At 39.9% G+C, this 13,668-nt stretch overlaps 1 protein-coding gene across 1 annotated transcript; it reads left to right on the forward strand.

Moving 5' to 3' along the window:
- Positions 1-4,253: 4,253 nt before the first annotated feature.
- LOC115528787 (zinc finger MYM-type protein 1-like) lies at positions 4,254-8,830 on the forward strand. The gene is made up of 4 exons (XM_030337096.1): positions 4,254-5,294; positions 5,659-5,739; positions 5,874-5,954; positions 6,060-8,830. Exon 4 carries the CDS (start codon positions 6,542-6,544, stop codon positions 8,393-8,395), a length of 1,854 nt encoding a protein of 617 aa, XP_030192956.1. The 5' UTR covers positions 4,254-5,294; positions 5,659-5,739; positions 5,874-5,954; positions 6,060-6,541; the 3' UTR covers positions 8,396-8,830.
- The last annotated feature ends 4,838 nt before the right edge of the window (positions 8,831-13,668 follow it).

Consider the following 13,668-nt stretch of genomic DNA (forward strand, 5'->3'; position numbering starts at 1 on the left):
TTACACACATGTCGGGGCTAGCCTTAATGTCGTTCGATAAAAAATTCGGAAAATTTCGCCATTAGGGGGCGCAATAAACGAGGAAATTGTATATCTTCTACAAAATTTCGCCGCGAAAACGCTACACTGACTTCTCGCTACTCCTACCACAGTCAAATCCTTTGTATCCACAGGTTCAGGGTAGCGTTTTGAACACATGCGTTGCGTTGTGCCGGCGAAATGCACATTTCTTGTCGCGTTGTGCCGGCGAAATGCACACTTCTTGGACCCCTGCATAACTGCTTGCAGTTCTAGTTAGGGGTCCAAGCCAACAGGTTGGATCCCTATTGTTTTTGTAAGGATTATTATTATTCCGACATGCTAATCCTAAAAGTGTGCCCACAGCCCAAACCGTAAATGGTGCCGACACGCCAATTGCATGACTAGATCCAGGGCCCTGAGTTCTAAGCAGACGACCAAATCCAGACACGCCGGCCACTAGGTGGCGCTATACCAAGGAAAGATGCGTTTGGGGCTATAACTCCCACACCGAACCTCCCACAGTCAAAAACTTGTACCCACATATTCACTGGAGTCTGCTGCATCTTTTGGCATAGGCCACGCCCATTTGCGTCTAGGAATATTTTTCGCTAAATCGCGAAAACCGCAAAACTGTATTTTCGCTACTCCTCCCACATTTCTGACATCTTCAGACGCACACGAAAAGGAACCGTATACACTTTTTTGATCCGACCGTCGACGACGAAACGGTAGCGTTTTGAATATTGGTTTATTAGCTAAATTAGACGTGGAAAATCCAAAATCCCAAAAAATCCAAAATTACACATCGGATCGACTCCAAGTTTTACACACATGTTAGCGCCACCCTTTACGACGTTCAAATAAAAATTCGGAAAATTACGCCCTAAGGGGGCGCTATAAACGAGGAAATTGTATCTCTTCTAATGGGCCAAAGGAATGTTCTTCAAACTCAAGGGAAACCATCAAGGGGCAAACCCGAGTCTATATAGAAAATATGGCCAAGAATTATTAATGTGGGCGGGAGTTATTTGGCAAAGGAAAATTGTCTTTGGAAAATTAAAAATTTCGCCACAGGGCGGCGCCAAAAAACAACGACATTGTCTATCTCCTATTTGGCCAATGGAATGTTCTGAAAACGCGTTTTGGGCTATAACTCCCACACCGAACCTCCCAAAGTCAAAACCTTTATATCCACATGTTGTTCACGGTAGCGTTTTGAATACTTGCTTCGCGTTATGCCGGCGAAATGCACATTTCTTGTCGCGTTGTGCCGGCGAAAGGCACACTTCTTGGACCCCTGCATAACTGCTTGCAGTTCTAGTTATTATTATTCACGTTATCCCCATAACATTTAGCTGTTACTGTGTAGGGAAATAGATAAATACAATGCAATACAATACAAATATAAAGTTAGGAACGCTAATAAATGTAATTTGTAAAATAAGTGTTATCTGTCTTGTCGCGTTCAATGAACGAGTTCGCGAATGTTCAAGAACCTTCCACGTCATTCGACGCGATCCCCCGTTGCGATCGTCTGTTGTCAGGCAGGTTTGGAATGGATTACTATGGATGACGTAGGCCGGTACAATTTTCGCCCCCGGTACAATTTTTAACGTGAGCACCAAATCCTATGGCCCCAAAATCTGTGTATCTTCCGTTCAATCCATATCCGTTTGGAAATCAAAACACGAAAAACGAAAAGTGACTTTTTAAAAAATCATCCTCGTTGGGATAGCTTGACCAGAAATTCATCACATGTATTTCTCTTTTAAAACATGTATACCGGTGTAATAGTCTCTGTATGAGCTTTTACCAATAATAAAGTCGAGAGAACAGTTTGGGAAAGCTGAGCGGTAGGGAAACCGCCTCCCCTCTGCCGCGTTCCCTCTTTGAAATGAAGGGAGGCGACGAGCTGCAGCGCGGTGGAGGCGCGGAAACTCGCAATAATATCATATTCCAACCTAAATGGTTGTGCCGATTGCCAAACAACTGATGGGCCCATGAGTTAACAATAATTAATAACATTAGCACACTTACCAGATGTGGAGGTCTGTGGACTGTGTGTAGTAGACCATCTTCATTTTGTGTCTGCAGTTTTTGCATTTCACTTTTCTTTGCAGCAACCTTTTCTTTTGCAACCATGTTATCAACTTGAATGATATTTTTTTTGACTCCTTGACATTCACTTTTCTCAAAAGTGTTCCCACAAGCGAAGCCATAGCACCGGTGGGCAGAGGAAATAACTGATGTTACTGGCCCCGATTTGAAAATCTGGCGCACTTTTCTGTTATTAGTTCAATATGTGGAGGTACGCTTGATTTTTACATCTAAACACCTCCCACCGCAAAGGTTGGGCTGATTCCCTGGTTGATGCCTGACTCAATCATAATAATCAAGCGCTTCTACCGTCCGATTGGCTAAGCCGCACCGCCAACTCTGTGCCGTTGAAAGAAGCTATTAGTCCGCGCAAAATAAATTGGATCTTATCGCTATGGTAAGTATCAACCCTCTCTCAACAGTTATTGTTTTATTTCGAAAGCAGGCGCCATTACTTGTATGTGTGAACCACTTATGTTAGGCCTACCTTTTGTTTCAGTACCAGCATATGATTTTCCATCAGTTAAGTTCGGCGTTGCCTGGAAATATGATGGAAAGGCCTGAGCGCTCTACCCGGGCAAAAGGACAGCGGGGGAATGAAGGAGAAAGCTCCGATATGCCTACTGCTGGTAAGTTGGGTTGACACATTTGTAAAGTTATTGTAATACTCAAACTGTTTCTGGCCGGGCTCGGCAAGAGCTATTACCGTTAGCTTTGCTTAGCTGGGGGTTGACGACGTTATTACCCATAGATAGATATAGAACTAGATGTCTCGTCCACGCTGCTGGCCAATGGAGTTGAACGTCACCACTGGCGGCCATCTTACCACAATAAGCTGCTCACCCGTAACATTGTGTTGGTAGTGGTACATGTACTTTTTAAATAACCATAACTTGCTAAACTTTCAACAGATTTTCAAACGGTTTGGTTTATTATAAACGTCAGAGATGTAGGTATGACAGTACATACTTACGAATAATTGTTAGGTTCTAAGAAAAATAGAATAATGTTCTAAAATAGGTACAAGATTTCCTTTTACAAATATACATCAAGAAAGGCTGCATGTTGAAATCCCCACCCTGTACAGAGATTTATTCATGCAATTATTACAATGTGTTTTCTTATGAAATTATCATTAAACAGAACAGATAGGTGCAATAAATATACACATGCACAAGGTATTCATGTTATTTATGTTAAATCAATACATGGGTTACTAAAACTCAGCAATCTATTGTGTTGGTAACTTCACTCAAATCTATCTACAGTCTAGTATGCATTTAGACAAATACGATAAAATATGAATATAATATGTGCAACCTTTGTGGTTGTTCAAGACACACTGAAGGCATGATGCCGACATAGGTTTGCAGAGAAATGTATACAATATGCAGAACTGATGGCCGTTGAAACCCCAGTGTCCATCCTCACGGGAAGGTGTGTGTGTGTGTGTGTGTGTGTGTGTGTGAGCCTGAATGAAGTTTTAGGTTCTCCAACAGAAAACACAACAGCATACTTTTCAGAATTTGTACAGGCTTCTCCACTTATAATAGGGGTGTGAATCTTTGGCTTCAGACGATTCGATTTGATTAATGATTCAGTAGGCGATTCGATTCAAGGACAATTATTATATTTTGGAACGATTCGATTCGATTCTGTAAACCACGATTCGATTCAGTAACTTTTAACCAAAATTCTATATCTGTGAAATAAACATGCAATAATGTGACACCCCTTGTCAATTTTACCACTATTCTTTGCGAAGCCAAAATGCTTCCACACTTTGGATTTCAAGTTTGCTGGTGCATTAACAATCTCGCTGCCGCTCTCTGCCATGTTTGAAATGCACCATTAGAGGGTGAGGGAGAAAAAAAACTTGTGGGACTTCCTTGCAAGCTGACTAGCTGATGACAGAGTTACGGATTACCGAGCTGCACTTCACAAAATAAACGTGTAAACTAAGTCTTAAAACATTAATCATGATCGATTCATACGTTTTAAAGCATTTATATCGATTATTGGTGAAGCCAAAGCGATTCATTCTATTTATTTATTTTAGCAGATCGATTTAGTTGAATCGGTAGGACTGACAATCGATTCATTGATTTATCGCATGAATCGTTAGACCCAGGGCCGGCGATTGGCATAGGCGACCTAGGCAATTGCCTAGGGCGACAAATGTGTTGGGGGCGCCCTCTAGCGGCGCCCTTAATTAATTTAATTTAATTAAACAAGCGAAGATTTTTTTTTATTATTAAACACGATTATCCTAGGGCGCCCCCTCAGCCAGACGTTTAGTTAATCGTTTTTTTTTATGTTTTTTGTAAATCATTTTCCATGGGGGGGGGGGGGGCGTTGCGGGGCGTGAAAGACGTTACGTTCGGTAAATTAAGATGCGTCGATCAAGGGCGTTGCGGGGCGTTGCGTGGCGTGAAAGACGTTACGTTCGGTAAATTAAGATGCGTCGATCAAGCTTGACATAGGTATTGACTCTTAAAATGAAAAGGACTAAAGTTAAACCCTCTGGCGCGCAAGGACGAAAACGTAAAAAAGAAGAAGAAGAAAAGAAAGCCCAGTATAGAGGTAATTGACGTTGACCTCTGCCATTATAGTGTCAAACTCATGTCAGGCTGTCAAGTGCATCATGTAACATTGCGGCCGCTCAGGCAGCTACCGCGGCGCTAGCCACCGCTAGCCACCGACTTTTAAGGGACAATTCCGGTATTTTGAACATTGAGCCCCGTTTCTGGTTTGTCTAGGATGAAATAAGAGTGATTACCAACGAAATTCTTACTATTGGTCCTGTCCCGGGTATTTGGCTAATTTTGAATTCTATAATTCGAAATGATTGAATTTTCAAATCGCGTTTTCAGGCCCCCCCTAACCCTAACCGGAAACGGAAAGGGAGACTGGTTGTAGTCTTTTTGCTCGGTTCTCCGTATCAACCGTAGGGCTAAAACCGAGCGAAAAGACTACAACCAGTAATCTCCCTTTCCTTTTACGGTTCGGTTTCGGTTTCAATGAATTTACAAAAGGCCAAATAAAACACGGAATAAACAGTATTTCGTATATATATTTTTTTAATTGGCCAGATGCACTCAAGCAATATTTGCAGAAGCCAGCACCTGCAGGAGAAAGGACACCTGATCCGTCATGTTCACCTCTCTCTGAACTTTGTAAGTACAACTAATAATAATAATAATAATAATACATTTAATTTAGAGGCGCCTTTCAAGACACCCAAGGTCACCTTACAGAGCACTACTAGTACTAGTACTATTGTTGCTGTTTTTGTTATTGTTATTATTAGCAATTATTACTATTATTATTATAACTTTTTTGTTATTAGTAGTATTATTTAGTCTTGTAGCAGCCTAGTAGTAATAATAGTAGTGGTGGTAGTAATTGTAAGTTACCTACTACAAGTTACATGGTCAGATAAAATGTATTTGTACAATACAACTATGTGGAAGGATGATAGAAATGACCAAATGCAATTGTGTAATGAACAGCATGGATGAACTCTATGTTTAAATACAGCTGCAGCAGGAGAAGGGACATCCAGTAGTAGTACTCCAGGGACCAGTGGAACACAGGCCAGGTACACACAGCCTGCATCAGGTGAGTGAGTCTATTTAATAGTATTTATTCAAGCCACGTCCATAGCTTGTTTTCTAAAAGTAATTCAAATACATGATCATTTTCACATCATTATTAAACACTGCTTGTCTGGTATACTATATGCTTGAATACAGGTGAAGGTGAAGGGACATCAAGCACTCAGGGCATCAGTGAAACACAGACGACTGAGACCAGGGACACGCAGCCTGAAGCAAGTAAGTCCTTTGCATAACTAAGCCAACAACCACCTGACAAAATGTACTTGAAGATCCCTATGAAATCCCTATGAAACTAATTTCAACCACATCTGGCTGATACAGGTGAAGGGGCCACATCTAGTATTCCAGGCACCAGTAAAACACAGACCACTGAGACCAGTGAAGGAACAACAACCGCAACATGCTCTGCTACTACACTGCCGCCTGCAGACACCTCACCCTCCTCAATTCCTAATATCCAGGGAGCACCCATAGATCCTGCTGACTGGCCAGCCCTCTGTGATGCGGTAAGGACTGAGTTAGTTAGTAGAGGACCATACAAGACCAATCCAGACTTTACATTTCCCAAAAGAGATGATGGGAGAAGCTGCCACCACCACTACTTCTACAGGAAATTAGTCAATGGGGAGAAAGTCAAGAGAAGCTGGCTTGTATATTCAAGGAAAACCAATACTCTGTACTGCTTCTGCTGCAAGCTCTTTTCAAAGAAACATTTTAACCTCAATAGTAGTGGCCTAAATGACTGGAAGAATTGCGGGGAGATCCTGAAAAGCCATGAGCAAAGTTCAGAGCATTTAGGGCACATGACCTCATGGAAGGAACTGGAGACTCGACTTGAAAAGGGCCAAACAATTGACAAAATGGAAATGGCACTCCTTCAAGCTGAAAGGAGGAGGTGGCGTGATGTGCTGACCAGGTTGGTCGCCATAATACAGTCTTTGGCCGAGCGAAATATTCCCATGCGGGGGAGCTCAGACAGACTATACCAGCCAAATAATGGGAACTTCCTTAAGGAAGTTGAGCTCATGGCCAGGTTTGACCCAGTTCTCAAACAACATGTTGCTGATGTGGAGAGAGGAGCCAGGCATGCAACATACTTGTCAAAGGATATTCAAAATGAACTAATTGATTGCATTGGTGAAAAAATTGTTCACTATATGTTAAGGGAGATAAAGCTGGCCAAATACTATTCCATTATTTTGGATTGCACCCCAGACCTCAGCCACGTAGAGCAGTTGTCGGTTATAGTTAGAATTGTTGCAGCAGACGACACCGACACCCCAAAAATAAAAGAACATTTCATGGGGTTCCTTGAAGTTGAATCATCCACGGGAGAAAGCCTCTCCAACCTCATTCTGAAGAGACTAGAAGAGTTCAACCTTCCCTTCGAAGACTGCCGGGGACAGTCTTACGACAACGGCGCAAATATGAAGGGAAAGGTCAAAGGTGTCCAAGCTAGACTTCTGAAAAAAAATCCAAGAGCTTTATTCGTCCCGTGCGGAGCACATACTTTAAATCTTGTTGTTGCGGATGCAGCAAAAAGTTCTACGGATGCACTCAGTTATTTTGGCTACCTACAAAGAATTTTTACACTATTCTCTGCCTCCACACAAAGGTGGGCCATCCTAAAGCACCACGTCCAAACAACTGTGAAATCCTGGTCAGATACAAGATGGGAAAGTCGAATTAGCAGTGTGCAGGCTGTGAGATTCCAGACAGCGGAGGTGAGGGATGCCCTTCTTGAGGTCAGGGAGAAAGCCACTGACTCAATGGTAATAACTGAAGCACAGTCTTTGGCTGAAGAAGTTGGGTCATACCGCTTCACCATTTGTAGCATTGTGTGGTATGACATGCTGGCCAAAATACATCATGTCAGCAAAGCATTGCAGTCTGTGTCAATGCAGCTGGATGTGGCTCTGAATCTCCTGAGGAAAACAGTAGACTCTCTGGTGAGCTATAGAAGCACTGGGTTCGCTTCTGCTCAGGTATCCGCAAGAGATCTCTGTGAGGAGATCAATGTGGACACCGTCCTAAAGCAGAAGAGGCTGAGAAAAACAAAGAGACAGTTCTCTTATGAATCCCCTGATGAGCCAGAAGGAGACGCACTTAAGAAATTAGAAATTTCCTTCTTCAATGTTATTGTCGATGCGTCGGTAACATCACTGCAAGAACGCTTCAAGCTTTTGGGTGATGTTCAGGACAAGTTTGGAGTGTTAATTAACTTCCCTAATTTGACAGAGGAAGAACTCGCCCAGGAGTGCGAAACCCTCAGCAACACTCTGAGCCAAGGTGACCATAAAGACTTTGACGGGAGGGAACTGGCACTTGAGTTGAACAATTTCCAAGCATTGCCAAAAGCCGGCATGACGACAATGGAAATTCTAAATCACTTAAAAGAGAAGAAACTTGAAGAAGTTTTCCCAAATATGTGGGTGGCCCTAAGAATTGCTGTCACATTACCTGTGACTGTAGCTTCTGCTGAAAGAAGCTTCTCAAAATTAAAATTACTGAAGACCTACCTAAGGTCAACGATGAGTCAAGAACGCCTCAATGGGCTTGCACTGATGAGCGTCAACCAAGAGGTCTCAAGTCAGATATCATTTGATGATACCATCAACACATTTGCCATTAGGAAGTCTAGAATTGTCAAATTCTAATGCTGCGTCACTTTGAAAGGTCAATAGAAATGCCCGATACAACTGCACTTTTGTTCGTAGAGTGTTTAATAGTTAAACTGGTGTCCATTATAGTGTTCTTTTAGTGTGTTTTTTTTTTAAGTTCATAACATTCTTTGTAGCATTTTTGTATATATTTGCATATTTTGACTTGATACTTTTGGCTTATTTTTACTTGTATGCTTAAGTGTTTATGAATGTATATAAGTCATTTAAAATAATTAAAAAGAAAATATTCTGAAACATTTCTGTTTGTTGTCCATGCATCACACATTTATTTGCAATGTAGTATAGTGGAGCTATAATTGTGTGAAAATGCTGCAAGCAAAGTAAAGGTAAATCAGTTAATATGCGTCTTAAGTGATGTTTAATATAGCAATGTAAATTAACAGGGCAACGCTCGGCTCGCTATTGGGGGGGGGGGGGGGCGCAAAAACTCAATCTCGCCTAGGGCTACAAAAGGGCCAGAACCGGCCCTGGTTAGACCCCTAACTTATAAGGCGTTTTGTGGCTCTGGACAAAAATATAAAGGTTGCCTACCCCTGGGTGTAGTTTCAATGTTGACAAATGTTTATTCATTCAAGTGTATGAGTGACAGAGAAAGTGAGGTAGCCAGTGGTTTTCAAACTTTTTAACAATGAGTACCCCCTCAGAAAATATTTGTCTCTTCAAGTACTGTACCACCATTGTGACTAACATTGACCCACAGTCACATGGCTTGTGAAGGGCAAAGTGTTGTAGCCTTACTGTTACTGTTCGTCACTTTACTTCACGCTGCTACAGTTGCAGCTTGAAGTCGTGCTGGTATTAAAAAATATTGTGAGGGTATTAAAAAAGGTAGTAAATTCAACTCAAGAATCTTTGTATAAACCCTCCCAATGACACTGATCTAATACCACTAATCTGTAACGTAACGTCTGACTGGTAAGAGTCGTCCCTCCAGAGGTGCCTGTTGCGCCAGCGGTGCACCCAATTAGTGTTGCGAAGATTTAGAGAATTTGTGCGATGTGATTATGGTGACCAATATTGCGATTTACGATGCAATATATAAAAAGGAATTATGATTGTACTGGCTTGGTTTTCAAGGAAAATGTGAGAATTGATAGTTTTAAAACCTGTATATCTCAATTTAAAACATACACATATAAATAATCAAAATATGAATGTATAAAAGCTTGTACTATAGGCTAATGACTTTAATGTGTGAAAGCCTTTAAAAATGTGTGAAAGTGATTCCACAGTGATAATGCCCTTTTGTCCTGTCTCTAAATTTCTTTATTTATAACATGCACTTCATTTGCTGTTTAACAATGCTAAATGTATTGTTTATAACCAACAATTTCTTGTGTGATTTTGGACACCAATAACATTAATATAGCCATCTGGTGCATTCATTTTGATGCATCAACTTCTGTCAGTAACCATCATTTTCCGTTGTGTGTCCTGATAATTCACCTATGACAAAGGATAGTAGTATGCCAAAACTGGGTAATACATGTATAGTTCATACCATTGTACAAAAGTTAACATGTTAAATTTTCCTACAAGTTTTGACTTGTTTATTCTATTTTTTATCCTATTTTGCAGTTAGTAATATCGAAAATATTCAACCACACAAAGTGCAATGGAAGAAAAGGTCGGAAGAGCTGCAGTCCCGAATCAATGAGCTGGAGGAGGAGAATGCTTTGCTCAAGCAGCAGCTTGAGCGAAGGCCTTCAGCAAATCAAGGTTAGTAAAGCTGGAGTAAAGTTTTACTTAAGGACTTTCAAGAATGTATGTGGCTTCACTAGAATTTTACAACAATATACCACAACAATATTGGGGTTCACCCATCGTATGAGGGTCACTCTATGTCACAACGTCTGATAGACATATGAGCATATGAGCTCACATCGTGTAGCGACAGTACCTTTAGACTTTGTCTCACTCCGTTTTTCAAGGAAATCATGTCATTCAGATCTTCCTGAGTGGAAGCTAGCTTAACCCCACCTCCTTTACAGCCACCCCCTTCCCGACTATCAGCCGTCAGAACCTTGGTCAGAACGTATTTTTCGAAATTGTGCAGTGGGAGAAGTTATGCTGAGACAGGGGGTAAAGTTGTACTTTAAGGTTGTTTTAAGTTTTATTTTTCTGCTTTTTGTCATTTCTCAGGTGAGAAAATGGACAACACTGCCACCGACCCAGAGTCAGACACTGACTCGAGTTCCAACTCCAGCACTGACTCCACCGATTCCAGGAGCAGTGATACAAGCTCTTCCTCCTCTGATGGCCGCAAGAAAAAGAGGAAGCACAAAAAGAAAAACAAAAAGTAGAGCAAAAAGGCTTCAAAGAACAAAGGACTTCGAGGTAAAGTAAACTATAGAGTTGTGCTGTATTTCTTTAGGTTTGGACATTAAATATAGTGTATACAGCTTAGGGCAGAATTATTAGCACCCCTATGAAAATTTCATTTTTCTTAAAGTACATACTAACCCTTACCCTGCAACTAAGACAAACCACAACAATCTTTGGGGAGAAGTAAACTGTATATATATTAGTGTTTTATTGTTGTTAATTTATTTTCCATTTTCAGTGACAACAATATCGGATGTTGTTAAAAGGTACCGCCGGGTCCTTAAACTAATTCAAAAAGGACGCAAGATGTCAAGGGCATTCCTGAAGGCACGTGTTTCTAGAAACGCAGTTAAAGACACCGCAGCAATCGCGGAGCTCTACATTGCAGAGAGGAGTGTCCTGGATGGAATCAAAGGCGAACAGAGGCTCCTTCATTTAGCAAAGCTCTGCCAGTCCAAAATTGTTGGAGAACTTGCCCTTAAAATTGAAGAGCTGAAGAGGGAAAAAAAACTCATACCATTCTCCAAAAAGGGTTAAAGGGACAGGGGTGAAAGGAGAGAGTTTTTTTAATTAAACGATAAATCCTGTGTAAAATGGATCTGGGATATGTTTAATATGATAATGAGATGGGATGTTCGTTTGGGAGCAAAAAACCACATGCAGACGCATTCTTAAGTTGGCTGTTTTTAGCCGATTCTACCAAAACGCTATAAGCTTGGAACGATGTCTCGTGGTAAAAACAAAATCGCTATTTTAAACAGTTTAAAAGGCTAGAAATAGCCCGACACTTCTTTGGTAGTATAGTAAGGGTCTTAAAATATAAAACGAGGCATTGATAACTTTGTAAGTGTACAGATTGTTTATTACAAATTACATTTTATACACACAATGCCATCAGTTGTTCACCTGTCGACGCCATTTTGTATTTAAGACTCGATATAAGTACATTGACAAATACAGTGATTGTGACCTCCGGGAAGAACACGCAAGCTAAGCTCTGTGTTCGCCAATCTACTTATCAAGTCTTAAATACAAGATGGTGTCGATGGGTGAACTTCTGATGGTATTGTGTGCTTAAAATATCATTTTTAATAAACAATCTGTACACTTACAAAGTTATCAATGCCTCGTTTTATATTTTAAGACCCTTATTATACTACCAAAGAAGTGTCGGGCTACTTCTATCCTTTTAAGTGGTTTAAAATAGCAATTTTGTTTTTACAACGAGACTTGCCCCCATCGTTCCAAGTTTATAGCGTTTTGGTAGAATCGGCTAAAAACAGCCAACTTAAGAATGCGTCTACATTCACTTTTTTGCTCCCAAATGAACATCCCATTTCGTTATCATGTTAAACATATCCCAGATCCATTTTACACCGGATTTATCCTTTAATTTTTTTTCTTTTTTTAAAAAGTTCAAAGTAAGCCTGGTTGAAGTTCTTTGACTTACTATAAATGTACATTGCCCTTTGAACTCTTCGCCTTTGAACCACAATTTCTGATTACGTTTAGTTATTTATTTTCAAATAATAAAGTTGTTTTCCGTGTCTGATATCCTGCTTATGTTTTGTTTATTTCACTTTGTGGTCATCCAGTGTTACTGATTAGTTTTGCAAAACTTTTTTTCTATTTTGTACTGTTACTAGTCTGTAGACTACTGTTCTCAACTGTTTTCACTTTAATTTGACAGTCCTAAGACCTGTCTACTAATGCTTAATTGAATATCGACTGATAGTTTGTTGATCATCAACAGATAGTCAACTATTTTCTCTGTTTTGCTCTGTTAATAGCTTGTAGACACTAAACTGTTTTCACTTTAATTTGACAGTCCTAAGACCAGTCTACTAATGCTTAATTGAATATCGACTGATAGTTTGTTGATCATCAACAGATAGTCAACTATTTTCTCTGTTTTGCTCTGTTAATAGCGTGTAGACACTAAACTGTTTTCACTTTAATTTGACAGTCCTAAGACCTGTCTACTAATGCTTAATTGAATATCGACTGATAGTTTGTTGAGAATCAACTGATAGTCAACAATTTTCTCTGTTTTGCTCTGTTAATAGTGTGTAGACACTAAACTGTTTTCACTTTAATTTGACAGTCCTAAGACCTCTCTACTAATGCTTAATTGAATATCGACTGATAGTTAGTTGAGAATCAACTATTTTCTCTGTTTTGCTCTGTTAATAGTTTGCACACACTAAACTGTTTTCACTTTAATTTGACAGTCCTAAGACCTGTCTACTAATGCTTAATTGAATATCGACTGATAGTTTGTTGAGAATCAACTGATAGTCAACTATTTTCTCTGTTTTGCTCTGTTAATAGTGTGTAGACACTAAACTGTTTTCACTTTAATTTGACAGTCCTAAGACCTCTCTACTAATGCTTAGTTGAATATTGACTGATAGTTTGTCGACAGTCATATGACAATGAACAGGTTGTCACCTACACAGGGTGCCTATTGATTGATAAAATATTCTCATCTTTATTTTGCAATGAACATATATGATCAACAGAGGGTTGAATGTTCGTTCATTAGATGTGTTCCTTGTGAGTGGAGGAAAGTTGATCCATATGAAACGTAAGTTGAGAATTGGTTAATAACAGCAGTTGATAGTCAACTTACTAGAAGTTGACACTCAACTGATAGTTGAATATTTGTAAAGAACATGTAGTAAAAAGCACAATGTCTGTTGCAGACTGTTTTTGTAAAAATAAATGAACAAAATAAAAATATACTATAGTTAACTAACACTTAGTTGAATGCATGTTACATATTTGTTGACAAGCTCTGTAGAGTATCAACTAACTCACTGTTGAATATCAACTAAACACCAGCTAATAGTGCAACGTGTAGTTAACTTAGTTAGTTGAATGCTTGTTTCTTATCTGTTGAAAGCTTTGTTGATTATCAA

The sequence above is a fragment of the Gadus morhua genome, chromosome 16 (genome assembly GCF_902167405.1).
Source record: "Gadus morhua chromosome 16, gadMor3.0, whole genome shotgun sequence".
Classification (NCBI taxonomy): domain Eukaryota; kingdom Metazoa; phylum Chordata; class Actinopteri; order Gadiformes; family Gadidae; genus Gadus; species Gadus morhua.